This window comes from Chenopodium quinoa, unplaced genomic scaffold (genome assembly GCF_001683475.1).
Source record: "Chenopodium quinoa cultivar QQ74 unplaced genomic scaffold, ASM168347v1, whole genome shotgun sequence".
In the NCBI taxonomy this organism is placed as follows: domain Eukaryota; kingdom Viridiplantae; phylum Streptophyta; class Magnoliopsida; order Caryophyllales; family Amaranthaceae; genus Chenopodium; species Chenopodium quinoa.
In genome coordinates, this window is record NW_018742798.1 from 4,569,458 (window position 1) to 4,590,348 (window position 20,891).

Genomic DNA, 20,891 nt, shown 5'->3' on the forward strand with positions numbered 1-20,891 from the left:
TTATTACCAAATGTTCAAAAGTATGGACGTGGTGCAGTGTTCGGATTTTTTTACAAAATGTTCAAAATTTGCCATTGTTCAGAATTTTTTACGAAATGTTTAAAAGTGCAAGCATACGTTGAGATTGTTCAGATATTTTTACTAAATGTTCAAAATTTGAAAGGTTCAGATTTTTTTACTTAATGTTCAAATTTTGCAATTGTCCAGATTTTTTTTACTAAATGTTCAAAAATATAGGCGTGGTCATTGCGATTGTTCAAATATTTTTACTAAATGTTCAAACTTTGCGATGTTCGGATTTTTTGACTAAATGTTCAAAATTAACTTCAACAAATTCAATTGATATTAGAACAATGATTTCATCTACAAATTCATCACAAAATCAAAAAATTACATACAAATTAATGAGAACAATAAAAACAATCAGGTAATCGATTACGAATTGAAATTAATCAAATTAGCTTTCACAAATTCAATTGATATTAAAACAACTATTTCATCCACAAATTCATCTCAAAATCAAAAAATAAATTAATATTGATCACAATAAGGTCATAATAACAAACCTGGATTGATATCTTTGGGAATTTAAATTTGTTCCATCACGTTAAATGCAAAAATTTAATGGAAAAAATATCAAAGAACAGAGGAGAGAGAAAAGAAGAATTTGAAAAAAAAAAGAATGAAGTAAATTCAATAAGGAAATAAAAAGAGATTAGATTAAAAAAAAAAATTGTAAAGATGGTGGGAAGAAGAAGAAGAGAATGAAGTTGTGTTTCATTATACAAGGTTGTGTTTTAATAGAGGTCTAGCTATTTTAAATGGACTAGGGTCCATAGAAGAATTTGTAAAAAAAGTTTGCTCCGAGTCCGAGAAAAAAGTAAGGCGAGGTCAAGATTGAATCTGTTAAAATAATCTGACTCCGAGTTAAAGAAGGGTCGGAGTCGAACTCTACAAAATCCGAAAAATAAAAAAAACGTAATTTGACTCTAACTCCAACTTATATATGATTTTTTTTTTGGGGTTATGTGTAATTTTATAATCTAACTGTGGAGTCAATTAGTGCTTTGTTTTTATAATCAGTGTATGTAGTGCGGGTTGCAAAAGGCCTAAATAGTCCAATTTCTCAATGTAAATTGAATAACTGAAAAAAAAAAAAAAAAAATACCAGAGTTAGATCGGATTGGAGTTGGAGTTGGAGTCGGAGGCCAGATATTAAAGTCAAAGTCGGATTCAGAGTCAAATTTAGCCTCTAACTTCTTGCAGGGTCGTAGTCGGATTTAGCATAATTTGCTCCGAGTCCGACTCGTTGCCATCCCTAGACACGTGATTGTAGAATCCGAGTTGAATGAATTAAAATACACTTCTTATGTTTCGTACTCCGTAATAAATTATTAACTAATACGGAGTACAATAATAGCAAAACTTTAGCTTAAGGGCTTGTTTAGTTTAGTTTATTTTTGTTTATCTGAACTGGTATGATCTGGTCTTGTTTGATTTGATCTATTTGTCTTATCAAACTTTGACCTGAAGTGTATGATAATCTATAAAATAAATAAAATAAAAACATCAAGTGCGGTCTTGTTAGATTCGTAATAATGTGTATTTTATTGATATGTGATTTTTATAATTTTGTTCAGAGCAAAATTACAGATATTTAGCAATACAAAATTGCACATAAAATGATATTGTAATTTGAACTTTTTTTTTTATCTGCTCTAAACTTATTTTTTTCTGATCTAAAATTATTTTCTTTGAAATAAGTAAAAAAGAAGTTGAATTAAACAAGACTTAAGGTTGAGTAAACTATCTAAAGATCCGAATAAAAAAAATTGAGGAAAAAAAAATCTTAATGGTCAGAAATCAGATAATAATAGTTCGATATTAGATTATAATGGTCAGAAATCAGATTATAATTGTCAGATACTATATTATAATTGTCAAAAAATAAGTTATATATATATATATATATATATATATATATATATATATATATATCAGAAAATAGGTTAAATATATCAAAAAATTAGATTTGTTGAAGTTTTACCGATAGAAAGTTTTATAAAGAAGTAAAAGAAGATGGAGAAATTGATAGTATATATTGCTCCGGTAAATTTACTCTTGTGTATGACACTCTTTATATATAACCATGAGTGTTAACTAAGGGTACAATAATTACACACATATAGACATATTAGTTCACAAGGGTTGGACTTATATGTGCATTGCAACATCAAATCAGTGATTGGGATTCACATTGCCTTCTAACACTCCCCCTTGAATACCCATACTTATACATAAAAAAGGTATTTGTTGCCTTATTAAAAACCTTGCTAGGTAAAACCCTTATGGGATAAAAACCATATCTAGGGAAAAAGAGTACAACGATATAGTATTATATGCTTTGGTATACTGCCTCGTTAAAAACCTTGTCAGGAAAAACCCAGTGGGATAAAAACCTGATCGAAGGGAAAAAGAGTGCAGTACATATAATACTCCCCGTGATTTCAACATAGTTCACGGAGATGTCGCATGCCGATTTTGTGAACTAACTGCTCAAATTTCTTCGAAGGAAGTGATTTGGTGAACAAGTCGGCAAGATTGTCACAAGACTGAATTTGCTGGATATTTATTTCCTCGTCTTTTTGCAGATCATGTGTGAAGAACAGTTTTGGGGCAATATGTTTCGTTTTATCTCCCTTAATATATCCTTCAGTTAATTGAGCGATACAAGTTGTATTGTCTTCAAAGATGATGGTTGGATTTTCTGTTATTGAGTTCATTCCACACTCCTTTTGGATATTACCGATCATCGACCTCAGCCATACACATTCTCGTCCTGCTTCATAAAGAGCTATCAACTCTGCATGATTTGATGATGTCGCGGTCAATGTCTGCTTTGTTGATTTCCATGATATTGCAGTGCCGCCATAAGTAAACACATATCCATTTTGTGACTTGGCATTTTGAGGATCCGATAAGTATCCAACATCTGCGTACCCAATGAGAGCAACATCTTGTTTTGGTTGATAATATAAACCAAGGTCTTGTGTCCCTCGTAGGTACCGGAGTACGTGTTGAACTCCCTTCCAATGCCTATATGTTGGTGCATTGCTGTGCCTGGCTAACAAGTTCACAGAGAAAGCTATGTCGAGTCTAGTATTGTTAGCTAAGTACATTAAGGCTCCAATTGCACTTAAGTATGGTACTTCTAGACCCAGAATCTCTTCATTTTCTTCTCGGGGTCTGAATGGATCATTTTTCATGTTCAAAGAACGAACAACCATTGGGAAGTTGGTTGGAGTTGCTTTGACCATGAAGAATCTTTTTAAAACTCTTTATGTATAGCTTAATTGATGGACAAAAATACCATGACTCAAGTGCTCAATTTGCAGTCCAAGGCAAAATTTAGTTTTCCCAAGGTCTTTCATCTCAAATTCTTTTATCAAGTATTTTGCAGTTTTCTCGAGTTCATTTGGGGTTCCGATGATATTTAAATCATCAACATAAACTGCAATGATAGTGAATCCTGATTGTGATCGCTTTATGAAAACACAGGGACTAACTTGGTTGTTTTTGAATCCTTCTCTCATAAGGTATTCACTCAGACGGTTGTACCACATCCTTCCAGATTGTTTCAATCCATAAAGTTGCCTTTTTAGTTTTATGGAAAGCAATTGTTTAGGCTTGTGGTTTTCTGGTAGTTTTAGTCCTTCGGGGACTTTCATGTAAATGTCCGTATCGAGTGACCCATACAAATACGCAGTCACTACATCCATTAATCGCATTTGCAGTCCTTTTGTGACCGTCAAACTTACCAGAAATCTTAATGTAGTTCCATCAACCACTGGAGAATATGTTTCTTCAAAATCAATCCCTGGAATTTGAGAAAATCCTTGGGCTACAAGTCTTGCCTTGTATCTAACTATCTCGTTTTTCTCATTACTTTTCCTCACAAATACCCATTTGTATCCAACGGGTTTTACATCGGCTGGTGTAAGGGTTATTTTTCCAAAAACTTCTCGTTTTTTCAAGTGACTTTAACTCAGCTAGCATTGCCTCCTTCCACTTTGGCCAATCACTCCTGTGTTGACATTCTTCTTGTAACACCCCAATAATTCTCCCTTTTCCAAACCACTTACTTTAAATAAAAATAGAGGGAACCATTGGCATGTTACCGCCACGTGTTAAAACATTAAGGCTTTATCAAAGTATTACAGCGGAAATCCAACTTAAATATTAAAATAATATAATTTAGAAACCCAATAAGTCAAAGCTTACAAATTGGAACCATAAAGGCCCTTATTAAAACCAAACCAATATTCAAAATCCCAAAACATAATTAAAATAGTAAAACATAAATAAGTTCAACACAAAGAACGAATACTCTCAATCACACCAATCCCTTGACAATGCGTATGTCAAATCCCCGAACTTCACATCATCAAGCTAATCTGTGCAATACTGCTCCCCAATAATACAAGTGTAATAATTGGATCATCACAGGGTCATTGAAAGGCGAAGGCCATGACCAAAATAAAACACACAAAAGCACGCAATCAGCAAAGCTGAGTACATACAAGCTACAACGTACCAAGCCTAGCATGCTCAACTAATTAAAGTAAATAAATATACAACTCGAATTCATTAATCAAGACTCCACACTTAAACAATTCAATCGACTCAACATACTTTGCTAATCAATTCCAAACACTTGACTCTTTATATTTAATTTAATTAATTTAATTTGGAGTAAGCAATAGACGAGGTTGTCCAATCCACCAAATCATTTTGGTTCCAAATGACCATTTAAAATAAAAGTTTATATTTAATTTAATTAATTTAATTTGGAGTAAGCAATAGACGAGGTGTCCAATCCACCAAATCATTTTGGTCCCAAATGACCATTTAAAATAAAAGTTTAGCGCGATTCAAGAATGGGCGCGACTCCATCCTCACAAAGTTAGACTAGGATCCCATCTAACTTTCATTATAAAATAAAAATGTAAATACCAAAAGAAAAGAGGACATGTCGATCAAACAAGCCTCGGAAAGCCACGGGCTACCACCGTGTACCCCAACCCATACTTGTCAATACTCTAGAAGTGCACGCTTTCTAGAGTTTTATTGCTCATCCATGTTTCACTTTACGTGATTACAATTTTAATTAATAGCCGACTCAATCAAATAGACCATACATAAAAATCATACATCAATTTACTTTTAATCTTATTTAGGACAATGGTGATCACATCACAAATTGACCTTTAATTTCATTAAACCTCCAAATTATCCAAATTGTTGAACATAGTCAACTCGCCTAACCATTTCGGCTTAATCCACCTTTACTCAACATACTAACAAGTCATGATTGAGTAATAAAATAAATAACAACCTTGTGGAATAATTAATAAATTCATTCCACTTAAACCATTCAATTTCAATCCTTTAATAATCCAAATGTGGTTAACAAACCAATCCAATAAAAATATGCTTGTATCAACATTCCATACAAACAATTAATCCAATATAATTCAACATGTTTGCATCCATAATCCCATACAAACATAATCAATTCACCAAAACATGTCTCATAAACATAAGCACATGAATTAATTAAATGTATAACCAAACAATTTTCATCCAAGTGTTCTCTAATCATGAAACTAAGTTCTTTTCTTTGGTACCTAAACATGATACTACTTACAACGAAGTAGACATGTACGTACCTCGTATAAACAATCTTTTGTGCCACTTTTAATCAATTAAAAGTCTCCTAGGGAATAATCACTTCCTAGAAAACAACCAATAATCACAAATTAACACTTAAACAAATTTCCAGCAATATAAATTTGATTAAAAGTCCTTAAAACTTCATTAAAACATGTTTTTATGCTTAATTAATCAATAGAAATACAATAGGAATAAAAGCCCCAAATTAATTGCTCATTAGAACCCTAAAATCCCAATTTGAATAAATTAAAACCCTAGGTTTATAATTCATAAAATCTGAAAATTATAATAACAATTATAATCTGAAATTATAACTTTAAACTATCAAAAACATGATTTTGATAAATATAATCTTTATACTATAAAATCAAAACCCAAAATAATTAAATAAACATTAAGCAAAAATAATGAAACAAAGGAGGAAAGAGGAAAGGAAGGCCACGGTGGTGGCTGGGCTGGTGGGCCGGCAGGGGGAGTGCGCCGGAGGTGGCTGGGCGGCAGGTGGTGTGAGTGAGGATTTCCTCACGTGAAGGAGGAGGAAAGGGAAAGAAGAAAAAAAAAGAAAAGAAAAGAAAAAGGAAAAAGAAGGGGAAAAAAATAAAAGAAAAGAAAAATAAAGGGAAAATAAGAGAAATAAAATAAAGAGAAAAGAATTTACTAACCTTTTTGTGTGGGGAAAAATTTGGGAATGTATGGGGTATTTATAGGAGAGAGAGTGGTGTAGGGCAAGTTGTAAGATTGGGCCTCATAAAATTAATGGGTCAATCAAGTATGTAAAGTGAGATTGACTTTGATTGTTTGGACATGAATTATATAATGATGGTTCATAAAAATCATATTGTAATAAAAATAATTTTCCACCCAAAATAATTTGAAACTTTTGAAATTAAATTCCGGAAAAATACAAATAAATATTATAAATAAAATATAATTTCATTTATAATATATTTAAAAATACGGGGGATTACACTTCTACTGTTCTTGGCTCAACATCATTTTCATCAGATACAATGTCGATTGCGATGGAATTTGCAAATATTTCATCCATGATAACATCTTTCCTATTCCACTGAGTCTTTGTAGAGACGTAATTCATTGAAATTTCATTGTTATCGATGTTTTGAATGTCTTGTTCATTCCCCGTAGGGTTGTCTTCTTGTTCGTGCCCTATTAGATTATCATCATTTTCTTTACTTTCATCCACATTTGGTCTTTCTTGACCTTCTAACGGGGGAACATTATTGGTCTCATTTTCTATTCCATCCAATCTTTTCAATTTTTCTTGGTTTAGAATCTTTTGAACCAAGTGGTCTCCCACGCTTTCTGCGTGCTTGAGATTCACTTTCTATGGCCTTATTACCAGTTGGAATCTCAATACGTGCAGGGGCATTTTCTGCTGGTATATGTGATTTCGTCACCTTCTTTGTGTCTACAAATGCATCAGGCAATTGATTTGCAACACTTTGTAAATGAACAATTTTCTTGACTTCTTGTTCACACATGTTTGTTCGTGGGTCTAACATCAACAGTTGTGTTGCATTCCAAATAAGTTCAATTTCTTTCTTACGTGGGTCCACTTTCTCTCCCCTAAGGCTAGGAATACTGTTTTATTAAAGTGACAGTAGGCAAATCTAGCCGTAAATAAGTCACCAGTCAATGGTTCAAGGTATTTAATTATAGAGGGGGATTCAAACCCGACATAAATTCCCAGCCCTCTTTGTGGACCCATTTTTGTTCGTTGGGGTAGAGCAATGGGAACATATACAACACAACCAAAGATTTTTAGATGTGAGATACTTGGTTCTCGACCACAAACAAGTTGTAGTGGTGAGAATTTATGATAAGCTGTAGGTCTCAATCTATTTAGCGTTGCTGCATGTATTATAGCATGTCCCCAAGCAGATGATGGCAATTTTGACCTCATTAATAATGGTCTTGCAATCAATTGTAATCTCTTCATTAGTGATTCAGCTAGACCATTTTGTGTATGAACATGAGCTACTGGGTGTTCGACATCAATTCCAATTGACATACAATACTCATTAAATGTTTGGGATGTAAATTCCCCAACATTTTCAAGTCTTATTTTCTTTAATGTATGATCTGGGAATTGTGCTCTTAATTTGATGATTTGGGCAAGTAATTTTGCAAAGGCAACATTTCTACTTGAAAGCAGACTATCATGTGACCATCGTGTGGAAGCATCAATTAAAACCATGAAATATCGAAATGGTCCACATGCTGGATTAATTCGCCCACATATATCTCCCTGAATTCTTTCTAAGAATTTTGGAGATTCAGTAGCAATTTTGTTCATAGATGGCCTTATTATTAATTTGCCAAGTGAACATGCAGAGCATGTTAATTCATCTGATCGGGGAATTTTGACATTTCTTATTGAATGTCCAACTGAATATGCTATTATTCTTTGCATCATCCCAGTTGCTGGATGCCCCAAACGATCATGTCATAGAATAATCAAATGTTTGTCATCTAACTTCTGGTTAGATACCATATTAATTTCCACGGGTCGTACGTTTATACGATATAACCCCGAAGAGTATGCTGGCAATTTCTCATATATATGTTTCTTGCCATGTTTTTCTGCCGTGAGGCATATATATTCCTTTTGATATGTCGTCATTGTTTCTAGATGATAGCCATTTTGGCGTTTATCTTTAAAGCTTATGAGATTTCTTTGAGATTTACTCGAATAAAAAGCATTATTGATTATTAATTTTGTTCCATTTGGAAGCATTATACAAGCCTTTCCAGATCCTTCAATTAATTTAGCTGACCCGGAAATGGTGTTTACATTTGCTTGAAACAACTTTAGTTGTGAAAAATATTTTCTATCCTTTAAGATAGTACGTGTTGTTCCACTGTCCAAAAGTCATTGATATTCGGAACTAACTTCAGGCAGATCCATATCTTTATAAAATAAATTTGAGATTAGTTTAGAGTAATATTATACAAACTTTTATTGATGATAGAGATTAAAAGTACATGACTAGAAATTTAAAATACAGGACATAAAGAAAATACATTAAAACATAGCATATGTTACATTAGTAGATGGGAAACCTAAGCATTGTTGTTGTTTTCTCCGAGAATGAAATTCCAATTTCAGCATTATCCATGAAATAATCAGACACATCAAGGCTGGGACAAGGATTATTTTCCTCGTTAACATAATTTGCTTCTGCATTTTTCTCTTTGCCTTTTACAAAAGCCTGGTAAAGGTCTACCAAATGTTTGGTCGTACGACAAGTACGTCCCCAATGTCCTGTCATGCCACATCTATAACATGTGTCTTTTCCTTTCGAAGGAGTTTGTTTGTGGCTTCTAGATGACTGTCCCTTCTGTTTTTCAAAATTTTTAAAATTACTATTTCTTTGAAAATTGTTTCTACCACGACCACGGCCACGGCCGCGATAATTTCCACGGCCTCTTCCACGACCATTGTAATTTCCACGTCCACCTCTTCGTGTAGCATTTGACTCGGGTGGATAAGAATTTGTTGCATTTGCCTCATGATGAGTGGCCAAAGACCCAGTTGGTCTCAAGTTATGATTTTTCAACAGAAGTTCACTATTTTGTTCCGCAACAAGCAATACACTCATTAATTCATTGAACTTTTTAAAACCTCTTTCACGATACTGTTCTTGCAACAGTATGTTGCTTGCATGAAAGGTAGTGAGTGTTTTTTCAATCATCTGTTCATCCGTAACTGGATGATCACAATATCTCAATATAGACACTATCTCATGTATGGTTGAATTATAATCAATTACAGATTTGAAATCCTGGAACCGTAAATTTGTCCAGTCAAATAATGCCTTAGGAAGGAGCACCCTTTTGTGGTGTCCAAATCTTTCATTAAGGCAATCCCATAATTCTTTGGGATCTTCAACCATCATGTACTCAGTTTTAAGGCCTTCATGTAAATGATGTCTTAACAACACTAAGGCTTTTGTCTTATTTTGTTCAGTAACAGGTTTTACAACAGTCATTGCAGAAGTGGTAGTATCAATTGTTTGACCAGAGGGACTTTTATTTTCTTTAACGGTGTGCTCCAAGCCTTGAGCTTTCAAATTCATCATTGCATCCACTTTCCATTCCAGAAATTTCTTTCCAGATAAATCTAAGATGCTGAACTGTCTTTTCATAAGGTCTCCCATTTTAGCTACAACAAATTACGTGATAATTAGTTTATAATAACAAATTATATGTACAACTCACATGTTTAGTTCTTCTATATTTATAATTAAGTTAATAAAACACGTGATAATTAAATTTAATAATAAACCATAAATAATATAGTCTTTTCTCCCCCTTGGTTTATTATTGTGAGTAATTATATGATTAGGAAAAAATTAATCATGTTAGTTAAAAAAACAGCAAAGCAACAACAATAACAGTAGTAACAATAATTATAATGAAAACGGTAACATTATACGATGATGATTAATAAAAACAAACAAACATAATAAAACAAAAACAAGCTTTTAATATAATAAAACGACAAAATAAGTGAGTTTTACTTATACATAATGACAAAAATTAATATTGCTACTAATAAAATTACAAGCGTCGTAATTAGAAGGAAATATTGTTTTATCTTCATTAAATCTTCCTCAAAAGTGAAGTTGTGGGTGTTTTGATTGCCGTCGTCGGGGAACATATCAAAGAAGAAAGGGGGTGATAAAATTTTAGGTAATTTTTGGATAAAAAGTAGGAAGGGATAAGGGATTTGTGGTGAAATCGGGGGAAAAAATCTGCCTTTTATAGAGGTAGGTTTATCCGTTACTATTCTGTACAACTGTAAAAAAATATCATATAATAATCTAATATACTGACAAAAATTATGGTCTAAATATATGTATTTATAATTGTAAAAGGTTATCACACTGGGAATGCAAGCCATAGTGGTCCGAGAGCCCTAATATCTACAAGAGATCATGGGTTCGAAAACGGAAAGAAACACAAAAAGTATGTAAAAGTAAGAAAAATAATAAGTATAAAAGGCTGCATCTTTTTGTTAATCTAGTTAGTAATATGCATGCAAAGTTACTACTAAGCAATTATAATAACTAAGATCAAAATTTACGTAAGACATGAGTATGTAATATCAACATGAATCAAACAAAGAAACATCAACATGAATAAAGCAAGAAACATCAACGTGACAAACAAAGAGGATAGTAATGAATTTATAAGTAAGAAATTATTTTTTTTCACCGTTGTTTTTGAGGTATATATAATATAGTAAATGTTTGAGTTTCTGGTATAGAGGATCCCAAATATGGGCAACTATAGAGCATACTCCTCAAAACATTTTAGATGTAGATAATATTACTTGTTATAAATTTTTAGAAGTAGGTATAAATATACCTGACTGGAAAACCGTGCTGATAACGTGTTAAAGTTTTACCGATAGAAAGTTTTATAAAGGAGTAAGAGAAGATGGAGAAATTGATAGTATATATTGCTCCGGTAAATTTTCTCTTGTGTATGACACTCTTTATATATAACCATGAGTGTTAACTAAGGGTACAGTAATTACACACATATAGACATATTAGTTCACAAGGGTTGGACTTATATGAACATTACAACATTAAATCAATGATTGGCATTCACATTGTCTTCTAACAAGATTATAATAGTCAAGTATTATTAAAACCCCTCCTTCCTTCCTCTGTTTCTCTCTCCTCAACAACCCAAAGGTTAATCTTCTTCATCCGACCAACAGGAAGTCCCAATCCCATACTTGCCTTTAGTCTCGAAAAGCCATTGATTATGGCTGAAATCCCCTGTTTGGCTTCTCATTAACATAGACTTATTGGAGATGTAGAAGCCGAAGAGTTAGAGGTTCTTCTTGTCCCTTGCTCAACACCTGGTTGGTTATCTAGTGTTGGTGGCATCACCACCGTGTAATCCATGCCAACCGACATGTTTGTATCGCTGTCTCGAGACAGGCTGAGTATACGTCCACTTGATGGTCTTCTTCCAAACCTTACTGCTTGTGGTGGCCATCAAAGCACAGCCAAATCGCAGCACACTGACGGTGAGTCTAGCGTTTAGAGTTCGATGACGGTGGTGTTCAATTGCTGCGATTTGAGGAAGGTGGGTTGTTAATTATTGCTGCGTTTCTAGGTTGAGGAGGGTGGAGGAGGACCGATCTGGGTTTGGGCTCTTTTGGGTTGGTGGTGGTGGAGTGGTGGTGGACTCACGTGAAACGGACTCACACAAAACCTTCTTATATCCAAAAATTCGATCCGATAATCTAAAATATCCGATCCGATATTAATTTCTGATTTATATCCAATAAGTCGAATTTCGAATATTGGATAACGAATATGGTCCAAGTATCTAATAAATTGGGTGTATTACATTTGTTTAAAACTTATATTTTAAAATATCAAAATTAAAATATAAATTAATATTTAAATTACCACCCAAATATGTATCCATTTTCACAATAATCACTCATTAAATTTTTATTTTTATTTTACCACCCCTTAAATTCAAAAACTACTCAAATTACCACCCATTTCAAAATTCCGGTGGATTTCTCTTATGTGGGCCCCACCTAACAACTTTTAGTGGTAACAGGAAGAACATGATCAGTAGTAGTGGCAATTCAGATAACAAGGTCTTGGTTTTTTTTTACTTGTTTTCTTTTGGTTTTAGGTTGTCTTGTACTTAATAAATTGGTTTAAAGGGGAGGTGGAGTGAAGACATGGTTGATTGTAATGCTTAGACATAGTCGTTACTAGCCATTGGCTAGGTCCACATGCTATAAATCCACCAGAATTTTGTAGTGGGTATAATCTGAGTAGTTTTTTTTTTTTTTTAATTTAAGAGGTGGTAAAATAAAATAAAAAAATCAAACAGGTGATTATTTTAAAAACGGATACATAATTGGGTGGTAATTTAAAATTTTTACTAAAATATATATGTAATATTTCAGATATCGAAAAAAATTCAAAACTAAAGAACAATTCTCTACTATATAAACTCAATTCCCTCTAATCTCCAATTTAGTTACTCAAAACAAAATCGCTCCCCCTTTATCTTTTTTCTAATGTAAGGTCAAGTTACACATTAACTTTATAAAATTTATTGCATTAGTATGTATTTGATTGTAAATGACTAAGGCCCTGTTCTTTTGAGCTTTTAAGTAGGGTAGGGTAAAGTAGAGTAGAGTAGACTTTATTAGGCCCCGTTCTCTAGAGCTTCTCTGCTCTGCTCTACTCTGCTTTGCTTTGCTGAAATCTGCTCTGCTGTTCTCTACTTCAATCTGTCCTGCTCTGCTCTACTTAAAATTAATACTTAATATTGAATTATTATAATAATAATTAATATTTAATAATAATAATAAATAATTAATATTTAATACTACCTCCGTTAAGTGTTATGTGCAACTTTGGAATATTTTATATCTCACAAATAATACCCCAAAGTTGCACATAACATTTAACGGAGGTAGTATTTAATAATAATAATAATTAATATTTAATAAGAATAATAATAAATAATTAATATTTAATAATAATAAATAATTAATATTTAATAATAATAATTAATACTTAATAATAATAATAATTAATTATTGATATTTAATAAAAAAATATAATTAGCTATTAATATTTAATAATAATAATAATAATAAATTATTAATAATTAATAATAATAATAATATTAATAATAATAATAATTAATATTTAATAATAATAATAACAGTAATAATAATAGTAATTATACTAATATTAATAATAATACTTATAACTAATAATATTAATTATGATAACAATAATTGATTTTTATAATAACAATTATTATAAAGATAATAACTTTTATTTAAAGATAATACTAATTATTAATTTTTAATAATAATAATAATAATAATAATAATATTTAATAAAAATAATTATTATAATTAATATAATAATAATAATAATTAATATTTAACTTTAAAAATTTAATGATTATAATAAAAATGCGATAGTAGTAGTAGTAGTAGTAGTAGTAGTAGTAGTAGTAGTAGTAGTAGTAGTAGTAGTAGTAGTAGTAGTAGTAATAATAATAATAATAATAATAATAATAAAATACATACATACTAATAATAATAATAAAATAAATACATACTAATAATAATACTAATAATAATTAATATTTAATAATAATAATAACAATAATAAAGATAATAATAATAATAATAATAATAATAATATTAGTAATAATAATAATTGTAGACACCCATTTGTGTCTCCCTAAAACCAAACCCAGTGATGAATACCTTTCATGTCATTTGATTATCAAACAAAACAAAAGTGTGAAAAGTCTAGTGATGAGGATGTTTTTATTAAAATATCTCTTCTTTTTGTTTTTGAAAATATTTCTTTTCTCACCCTATTTATGAAAAACGTGCATTCCAGTTTAGTTTGGTCCATGATATGGGTCCAATAATGGTGTACTTGGATGGGGTTTGAAAAGATATTTCGAACGGTATATTATAAGCCCAATTCCGATGAATAATGAGGAAGTTATGGCCAAAATACTAAACTGGGTCCAAACCGGATTTTACCTACGACCCAATGATCATGTGGAGGGTCCAAAGGTTTAATCCTATTCCTAAACTAATTAGGATTAATTAAAAGCATCTATAAGTTTCTAAAAGATCTTAATTATCCTTTTTGAAAAGATAAGATTAAAGAATTTGAGTTAAATAAAAACTTTCCTTTTTTAAAACTTTTTTTTTCTTAAATCCTTATTATATTTGAATTTAAAAATGTTCAAAGATAGTCAGATATTATTTTCGTGCCTCATAATCTTTATCCAAATTTTATATGGTTAGATAGATCTTGAAATTATCTTTCCAATGATATATTATAATATTAAATCCGAGCTATAACGAAAAAGATATGAATGAGATATAAAACTCTATCAAAAACTGAAACCCTTCCACTATTTTGGATATATCTTTTTATCTAAATAATATTTTGATATGATTTTAATTGGGTTGGAAAGTAGACTTCAAGAGCTTTCAAACGACATATTATATGACTTATTTGGACTTCTGGATCAAAAGATATGATAAAATCAAAATCCGCAAAAAATGTTGTCCATCGAATTCTATTTCGATTTGAATTCGGATTCTTTCTTTATTTTTCTACTCTCTTTTTTCCTATAAATAGAGGTCATATCTCCCCTTTTCAATCACCAACTCTCATCAAGAATCTTTTGATTACTCTCTCTCTCTCTCTCTTTTCTGAACTATCTTTTCTCAAATAAAATTCCGCATTCACAAGATCTAGAAACACCTAGCCAAATTCGAAGTTGCCTTCACCCTAGACGTGAAAGGTTTTAATTTCTGAGGGTTTGGTCCCTAATACCTCTTTCAATTATTTAATTTAATTCTTTGATTTTAATTTTCTTGAAGTTACTAACGTGTGTATTTTGTTATTAGAAAGAGGTACGAGGCATCCAAGTAAGTGCTTTAATTGATTTATTGATTTTATGATATAGAAATCATGCTTATATTGTTATTTTGATTCCTAGTATCATGTTAGGATATTTTATTGATTTCAAGTATCATGTTTAGGATGTTCCTAGTATCATGTTAGGATGCTTTCTTTAGTATGATATTTAGGGTGATTTGCTTATATCAATTATGATTCCTGCGATGCTTCCTATATTCAACCAACATAGATTAAACGGGTTTAGGGCTAATCCTATTGATTGCATGTTAGTTAGAAAGCGCACATGAATTCGATCAGAATAAAGTAGAGGCCTATTATTAGGGCAGGTTCAATCTTTTTTAGGTTGGATTTGTAACTTCATCCCCGAACTACCAGTCATGGTTCTAGACCTATTGGAGTTGACGATCTCCTGGATCGTTAAGGGGTGTAACCTTCACCCTGTGAACGGTTGGCGACTCTTTTGCTCTAGTTTCTTTCCCTTTGGAATCCACCGTACTTTAGTGTATGATCACAGTGGGGTTCTAGCTTAGGGACAATGCTTGAAATATTCCCTATAATTTTTGGCGACTCCGCTGGGGAGGATTTCTATTTTAATTCCTGAAATTTATTTCGGCAATGATTTAGAATAAGTGGATGAGACTCGAAAAGTTCTAAGTATTTCATGTGCGTAATTTTGATTAACATTATTGTCATATGCATAAAAAAGATCTCATTGGAAAGACCATCCGTAATGATTTAATTACATAGGATTTTTACACGTAGGAAATTTGAGGAATATCTTTCACAACTAGGATTGAAATAATGCTGCGCGAAACTGGAAAATTTTATCGAGCACAGGAAGCTGTTGAGGCATGTAGGAACTAGCATCAGAAAACAGAGTCTAGCGCCGAGGATTTGACTCTGGCACCAGGCGACACTCCTGTCGCCAGGCGCCAAAGCCAAATCGCGGCGCGACCACTGTTTGCTGGCGTCAAGTTCTTCCAATACCGAGCCAAAAATATGCGTTCTAATTTCGACCAGTTTTAGCACTGTTTGCTCGATCCTACTTCCTGATTGAGTTTTCTCACTTTTATGAAACCCATATGTGTTCTATATATGGACATAACCCTCTGGGAATTCATGCTCCATCTACCTGATTGAACGCTCCGTGCAACAAAGGGTACATCCGAGAATGTTGAATTCACCAAACCATGAAAGCGAGTTTTTAACTCGCGGTGTCCCATCCACTCATGCTAACCCTTCACGGTTAGGCTTCCACGCGGTGCATCCAGACCATTAACCATGGACCCTCTTTGACTAACCCATATCCCGAACTTTAGAGAACTAGAGCCATGGTTAGGTTGCAAACTCATTGCATCATGTTGTGACTACTTGACTTAAAGGAATGGTGTCCTTCGAACAAGTGTATTATTCTGATAGCGGGTTTAGAATTATTAGAAAGCTAATATATTCAGTAAGGTCAAGTGATCAGAATGCCTGGGTGGAGGCCGCTTCCGATCATTAATATTAATATAATTAATATTACAGCTTAATCTTGACTGAACCCTTCGGGTCACACCCAAGAAAAATATACGAACCGACTCGACGAATTAATTCGGAAGAAATTAATTCGTCGCCCGAGTGTTAAATATTTAGACGTCGGTAATTCGAGCTTGTAGCGTCGAAACCGATCGTTGGAAGTCGAGTCAAAAATAATAAAAAGACGAGACGCGCAAAATAATAATAAATCGACCATATTCCCAAAATACCCCTAGCATCGGAATGCCCCGAGCATCCGAATGCTAGGGGCAAAAATGTCCAAGCATAGGTGGCTAGCAAGCGCACCAAGCCGAGCCTAGCATGGCTGGCTAGGTGCGTGCTAGCAGCCACGCACAACAGCAGCATAGGACCGATTACTATGTAGAAGCTTGAGGAATATGGGAGCAAGTGGGTAAGGACATGTGGCACAAGGAGAGTATTGAGTGGGGAACAAGTATGGTCCCCTATTCTCCATGTGGTCCTCACCAACCCATTTCACATGGTAATGCCACTTGTAAATTTCTTATTAGTTTGCAATTTTAATTTAAATTAGCTTTAAATTAATTTGTGGAATTTCATGATCCCACATTGATGGGATAGAAATTCCCACTCATACTTTCCTCTATAAATACCAACCTTGGGATTTGGAGTAAAGTGCTTGAGTGGGAGTTAGAAAGAGCATTCCATATTTTGGAAAAACTCTTAAACTCCATTAACACTTGGGTTTTGGTCGGACCTTGCTAACTCTAAGGTAACGGACCTAAAAAGTCGTGTTCGTCCTTTGTGGGTGGATACCGTTGGAGGCACGACATTTGCGGTGCTCATGGCTTTCAAGTAAGAGCCCGTTTTGTGAGGGCGAAGCTCGCTTCAAGGGTATGATTCGTTCTTCCTTTTCTCGTGTTTATTTATGCTTTATGGTTTTATTAATTACGAATGGTTCCTTGGGTCGGGGTCGTTTCCGCGGTGAGTCGGACTCACCAAACCCCAACATTGACTACTTGTGCATCTCTTACTTGTGCATACCACAACCTTTCCAGTTTAATTCATATACGTGAGGTCTTAACTTAGTCTTTGTTCGAGTCTAGTCGCATAGTCTAGCCACATGGTCATGACACGAATCTTAACATGTCACCTACACTCACTAGTCTTAGCACACACTTTGAGTATATATCACCATGACCATGTCTTAGGTTCATGCATGAGTCGGTTTTTTCCGTCATTTGAGTTGGGGGTACATTCTATTCCTAATTTTCCACATCTCTCCATCTACATGTTTCTCCATATCACCACCCTCATTTTTCTAAATTCTTCTATACATTGCATGTTAAATTTTGTTTGAGTCAAATGATTAACAATCGATATCCCTAATTTCCCTTTCCACAGTACTTGGTCAAGGAGAGAAGGGCGATTAATCAAGGACAACACCTTTGTTCAAGTCTTAATTTTTGATAAACCGATTCATCAAAAGAGGAAAGCTAAAAAATAATGGCAACTCAATAAGAATTCAACGAACTTAGGAATCAATTGATTACCGTGAATGAAGCATTGAAGGCTTTAACCCTCAAAATTGATGACCCTGTAAAGCAACAACAAATGAACCTTATGCAAGAAAGCTTGAGCAAGTTATCTAGTGACTATAAATTTCAGGGCATTAGTTCACAAGGGGTCTCGCTGGACAAGGAACTTCTTCCACATAAGTTCAATGCCAACGACATCCCAAAATTCAAGGCAACAGATAACCCTTACTTTCATCTAAGAGCCTTTGAAACTATAATGAACATTAAGGGGATTGATAGGAAAGTCTTTCATTCCTTGTTTTCTTTATATCTTGAGACCGTTTGTAAACAATGGTTCTTTTCCCTTGACAAAGAGAAAACCTCTTCTTGGGAGTCAATAACAAACGCTTTCATAGATAAATACAAGTGCAACATTCAAGACGAAACAGACCACAGACAGCTTGAGATGTTAAAACAAAAAGAAAACGAAGGGTTCACTTCTTTCTTCAACAAATGGAAGGAAACTTCTACTAATATGGTCAAGGTTCCTATCGAAAATGAATCTGTGAGGATGTTTATCAAGAATCTCCAAGGGAAGTATTCAAAGCACTTAAAATACCAACACAACTTGAATACTTTCAGGGCTGTGTATAATATAGGCATTAACATTGAAGATGACCTTCTGAAAGATAATAGTGCGAGAGGAAAGAAGAACGACCATCCTTCTTCTTCCTCTCCCATTAATGAAGTACATGCTACGAACGCCTCTAAATCACAAATCCAAAGGTCGAAAAGAGTGTTCACTCCACTTGGTATGAGTTATGAAACAGCTTTCGAAAAGCTACATCACAAAGGACTAATCATGCCCATAGGGCCTATCAAAGATCCAGTTCCAGAAGCCAGGCCACCTAAGTGGGATCCTATAAGCACTGCAAATATCACCAAGGAAAGGGTCACGACACTGAGGAGTGTTGAAAACTCAAAGAAGCTATTCAAGATCTGATTGATGACAATAAAACTTTCGAGATTCTAGCCATCGCAGAAGATCAAACATCCTTCGATCCTTCACTCCTTATCACACTTGTAGGTAAGCCCATGATTGAGACAACTTATATAGCCTCTCTTGATGAAGTGGCCATGATTGAGGAGGATGAAAGTATTCTCTTAGATAATACCACGGAAGACTCGTCAAGTCTAAAAGAGGACGTTCGAACACTAGTAGAAAAAAAGCATTAGGCACCCCCCATATGGCACCGGTTCAGGTTAAACCGGTGCCCAAAACCGGTCTAGAATTGGGCGGGATTTTACCAAAAGAGAAAAGGCACCGGTTCAACCTGAACCGGTGCCAAAAATAAAAAAGGCACCGGTTTGAACCGGTGCCATTCAAACCGGTGCCAAATTCAAAAAAAAAAATGCCACGTCTTTTTCTCTTTTCTTCTTCTCTTTCTCTTTCCTTCCCTTCATTCGTTCATCCCTTCTTTCGTTCTCTTTCAGAGTATTTGAAGTGCCTCCACCTTTTCCCTCCACCACAGCCGCCACCTTCACCAGCGCGCACCGCCTCCACCTCCACCTCCATTCTCCCTGCCCTGCCCTTCTCTATCTTTCACGGCCGGCCTCCACCGCCCTTCTCTGTTCGAAACAAATAACAACAGCAGCAGCGCGCACCGCCTCCACCTCCACCAGCGCGCACCGCCTCCACCTCCTGTCGACCTCCACCAGCGAGGGACTTCCTCATTCTCTCATCCCCTTAGCTTCTTCCACCTCTAAATAATTTAGGGTAAGTTCATCTTTTCAAGTAGAGCAAATTGGTAGATTTGTTATCTATCTGCTTAGATTGTATATGAAATGCGAAGAAAATTAATGGGTTCATCTTATTTTAGATTAAAATTGTGCTACATTGTAACTTGAATAGATTTGCTCTACTTGTGTGATATTCAATGTGGGAAGTCTATATGATGGTAACAAGCATTTTGAACAATTATTGTTAAGAAAATTTTGAATACATATTATACAATAGATTAATTTTGCATTACCTTGTTCCTTAGTTGAAAAATTTGTATGTTTTAATGGGTTATTTTGAGGTTGATTTAATGAGTAATTATGAATATAATAGAGATTAGTAAAAATGTTACTTAATTAGTTGAGTTTTTGTATGTTTTAATGTGTAATTTTTGGTTGTTTTAATGGGTAATTGTGAATATATTAATAATTTTGCATTACCTTGTTCCTTAGTTGAGTTTTTGTATGTTTTAATGTGTATATTAGTGACCTTGCTTCTAATTAGTTGTGAATAAATTAGAAAATTGTGAATAAATTAGAGAATTGTGATTACATTATAGATTTGTGAATAATTTAGAGAATTGTGATTAAATTAGAGAATTGTGCATAAATTAGAGAAATAGTGATATTTCCACTTAATTAGTTGTGAATAAATTAGAGAATTGTGAATACATTAGAGATTTGTGAATATATTAGAGAATTAGTGACGTTGCTAATTTTTGTTTTTTTAATATATAGATTCATATGTGAATTGAAGCACGAGTTTAGTTAGCTTGAGGACTACATATTGAGCTCAAGTGGGTAGTTGCTATACTGGTATGACTTATAAACTTTACTTATTAGCTATATTTCTTTCTATTTATCCATTTAATAAAAG

The 20,891-nt window shown here is 33.4% G+C and overlaps 1 protein-coding gene across 1 annotated transcript; it reads right to left on the bottom strand.

Moving 5' to 3' along the window:
• Positions 1-8,801: 8,801 nt before the first annotated feature.
• LOC110724938 lies at positions 8,802-9,914 on the bottom strand. Its single transcript, XM_021904426.1, has one exon. It carries the CDS (start codon positions 9,912-9,914, stop codon positions 8,802-8,804), a length of 1,113 nt encoding a protein of 370 aa, XP_021760118.1.
• Positions 9,915-20,891: the final 10,977 nt, after the last annotated feature.

Excerpts from the sequence above, each read along its gene's own strand:
- LOC110724938 (XM_021904426.1), bottom strand. The coding sequence starts at position 9,914 with ATGGGAGACCTTATGAAAAGACAGTTCAGCATCTTAGATTTATCTGGA.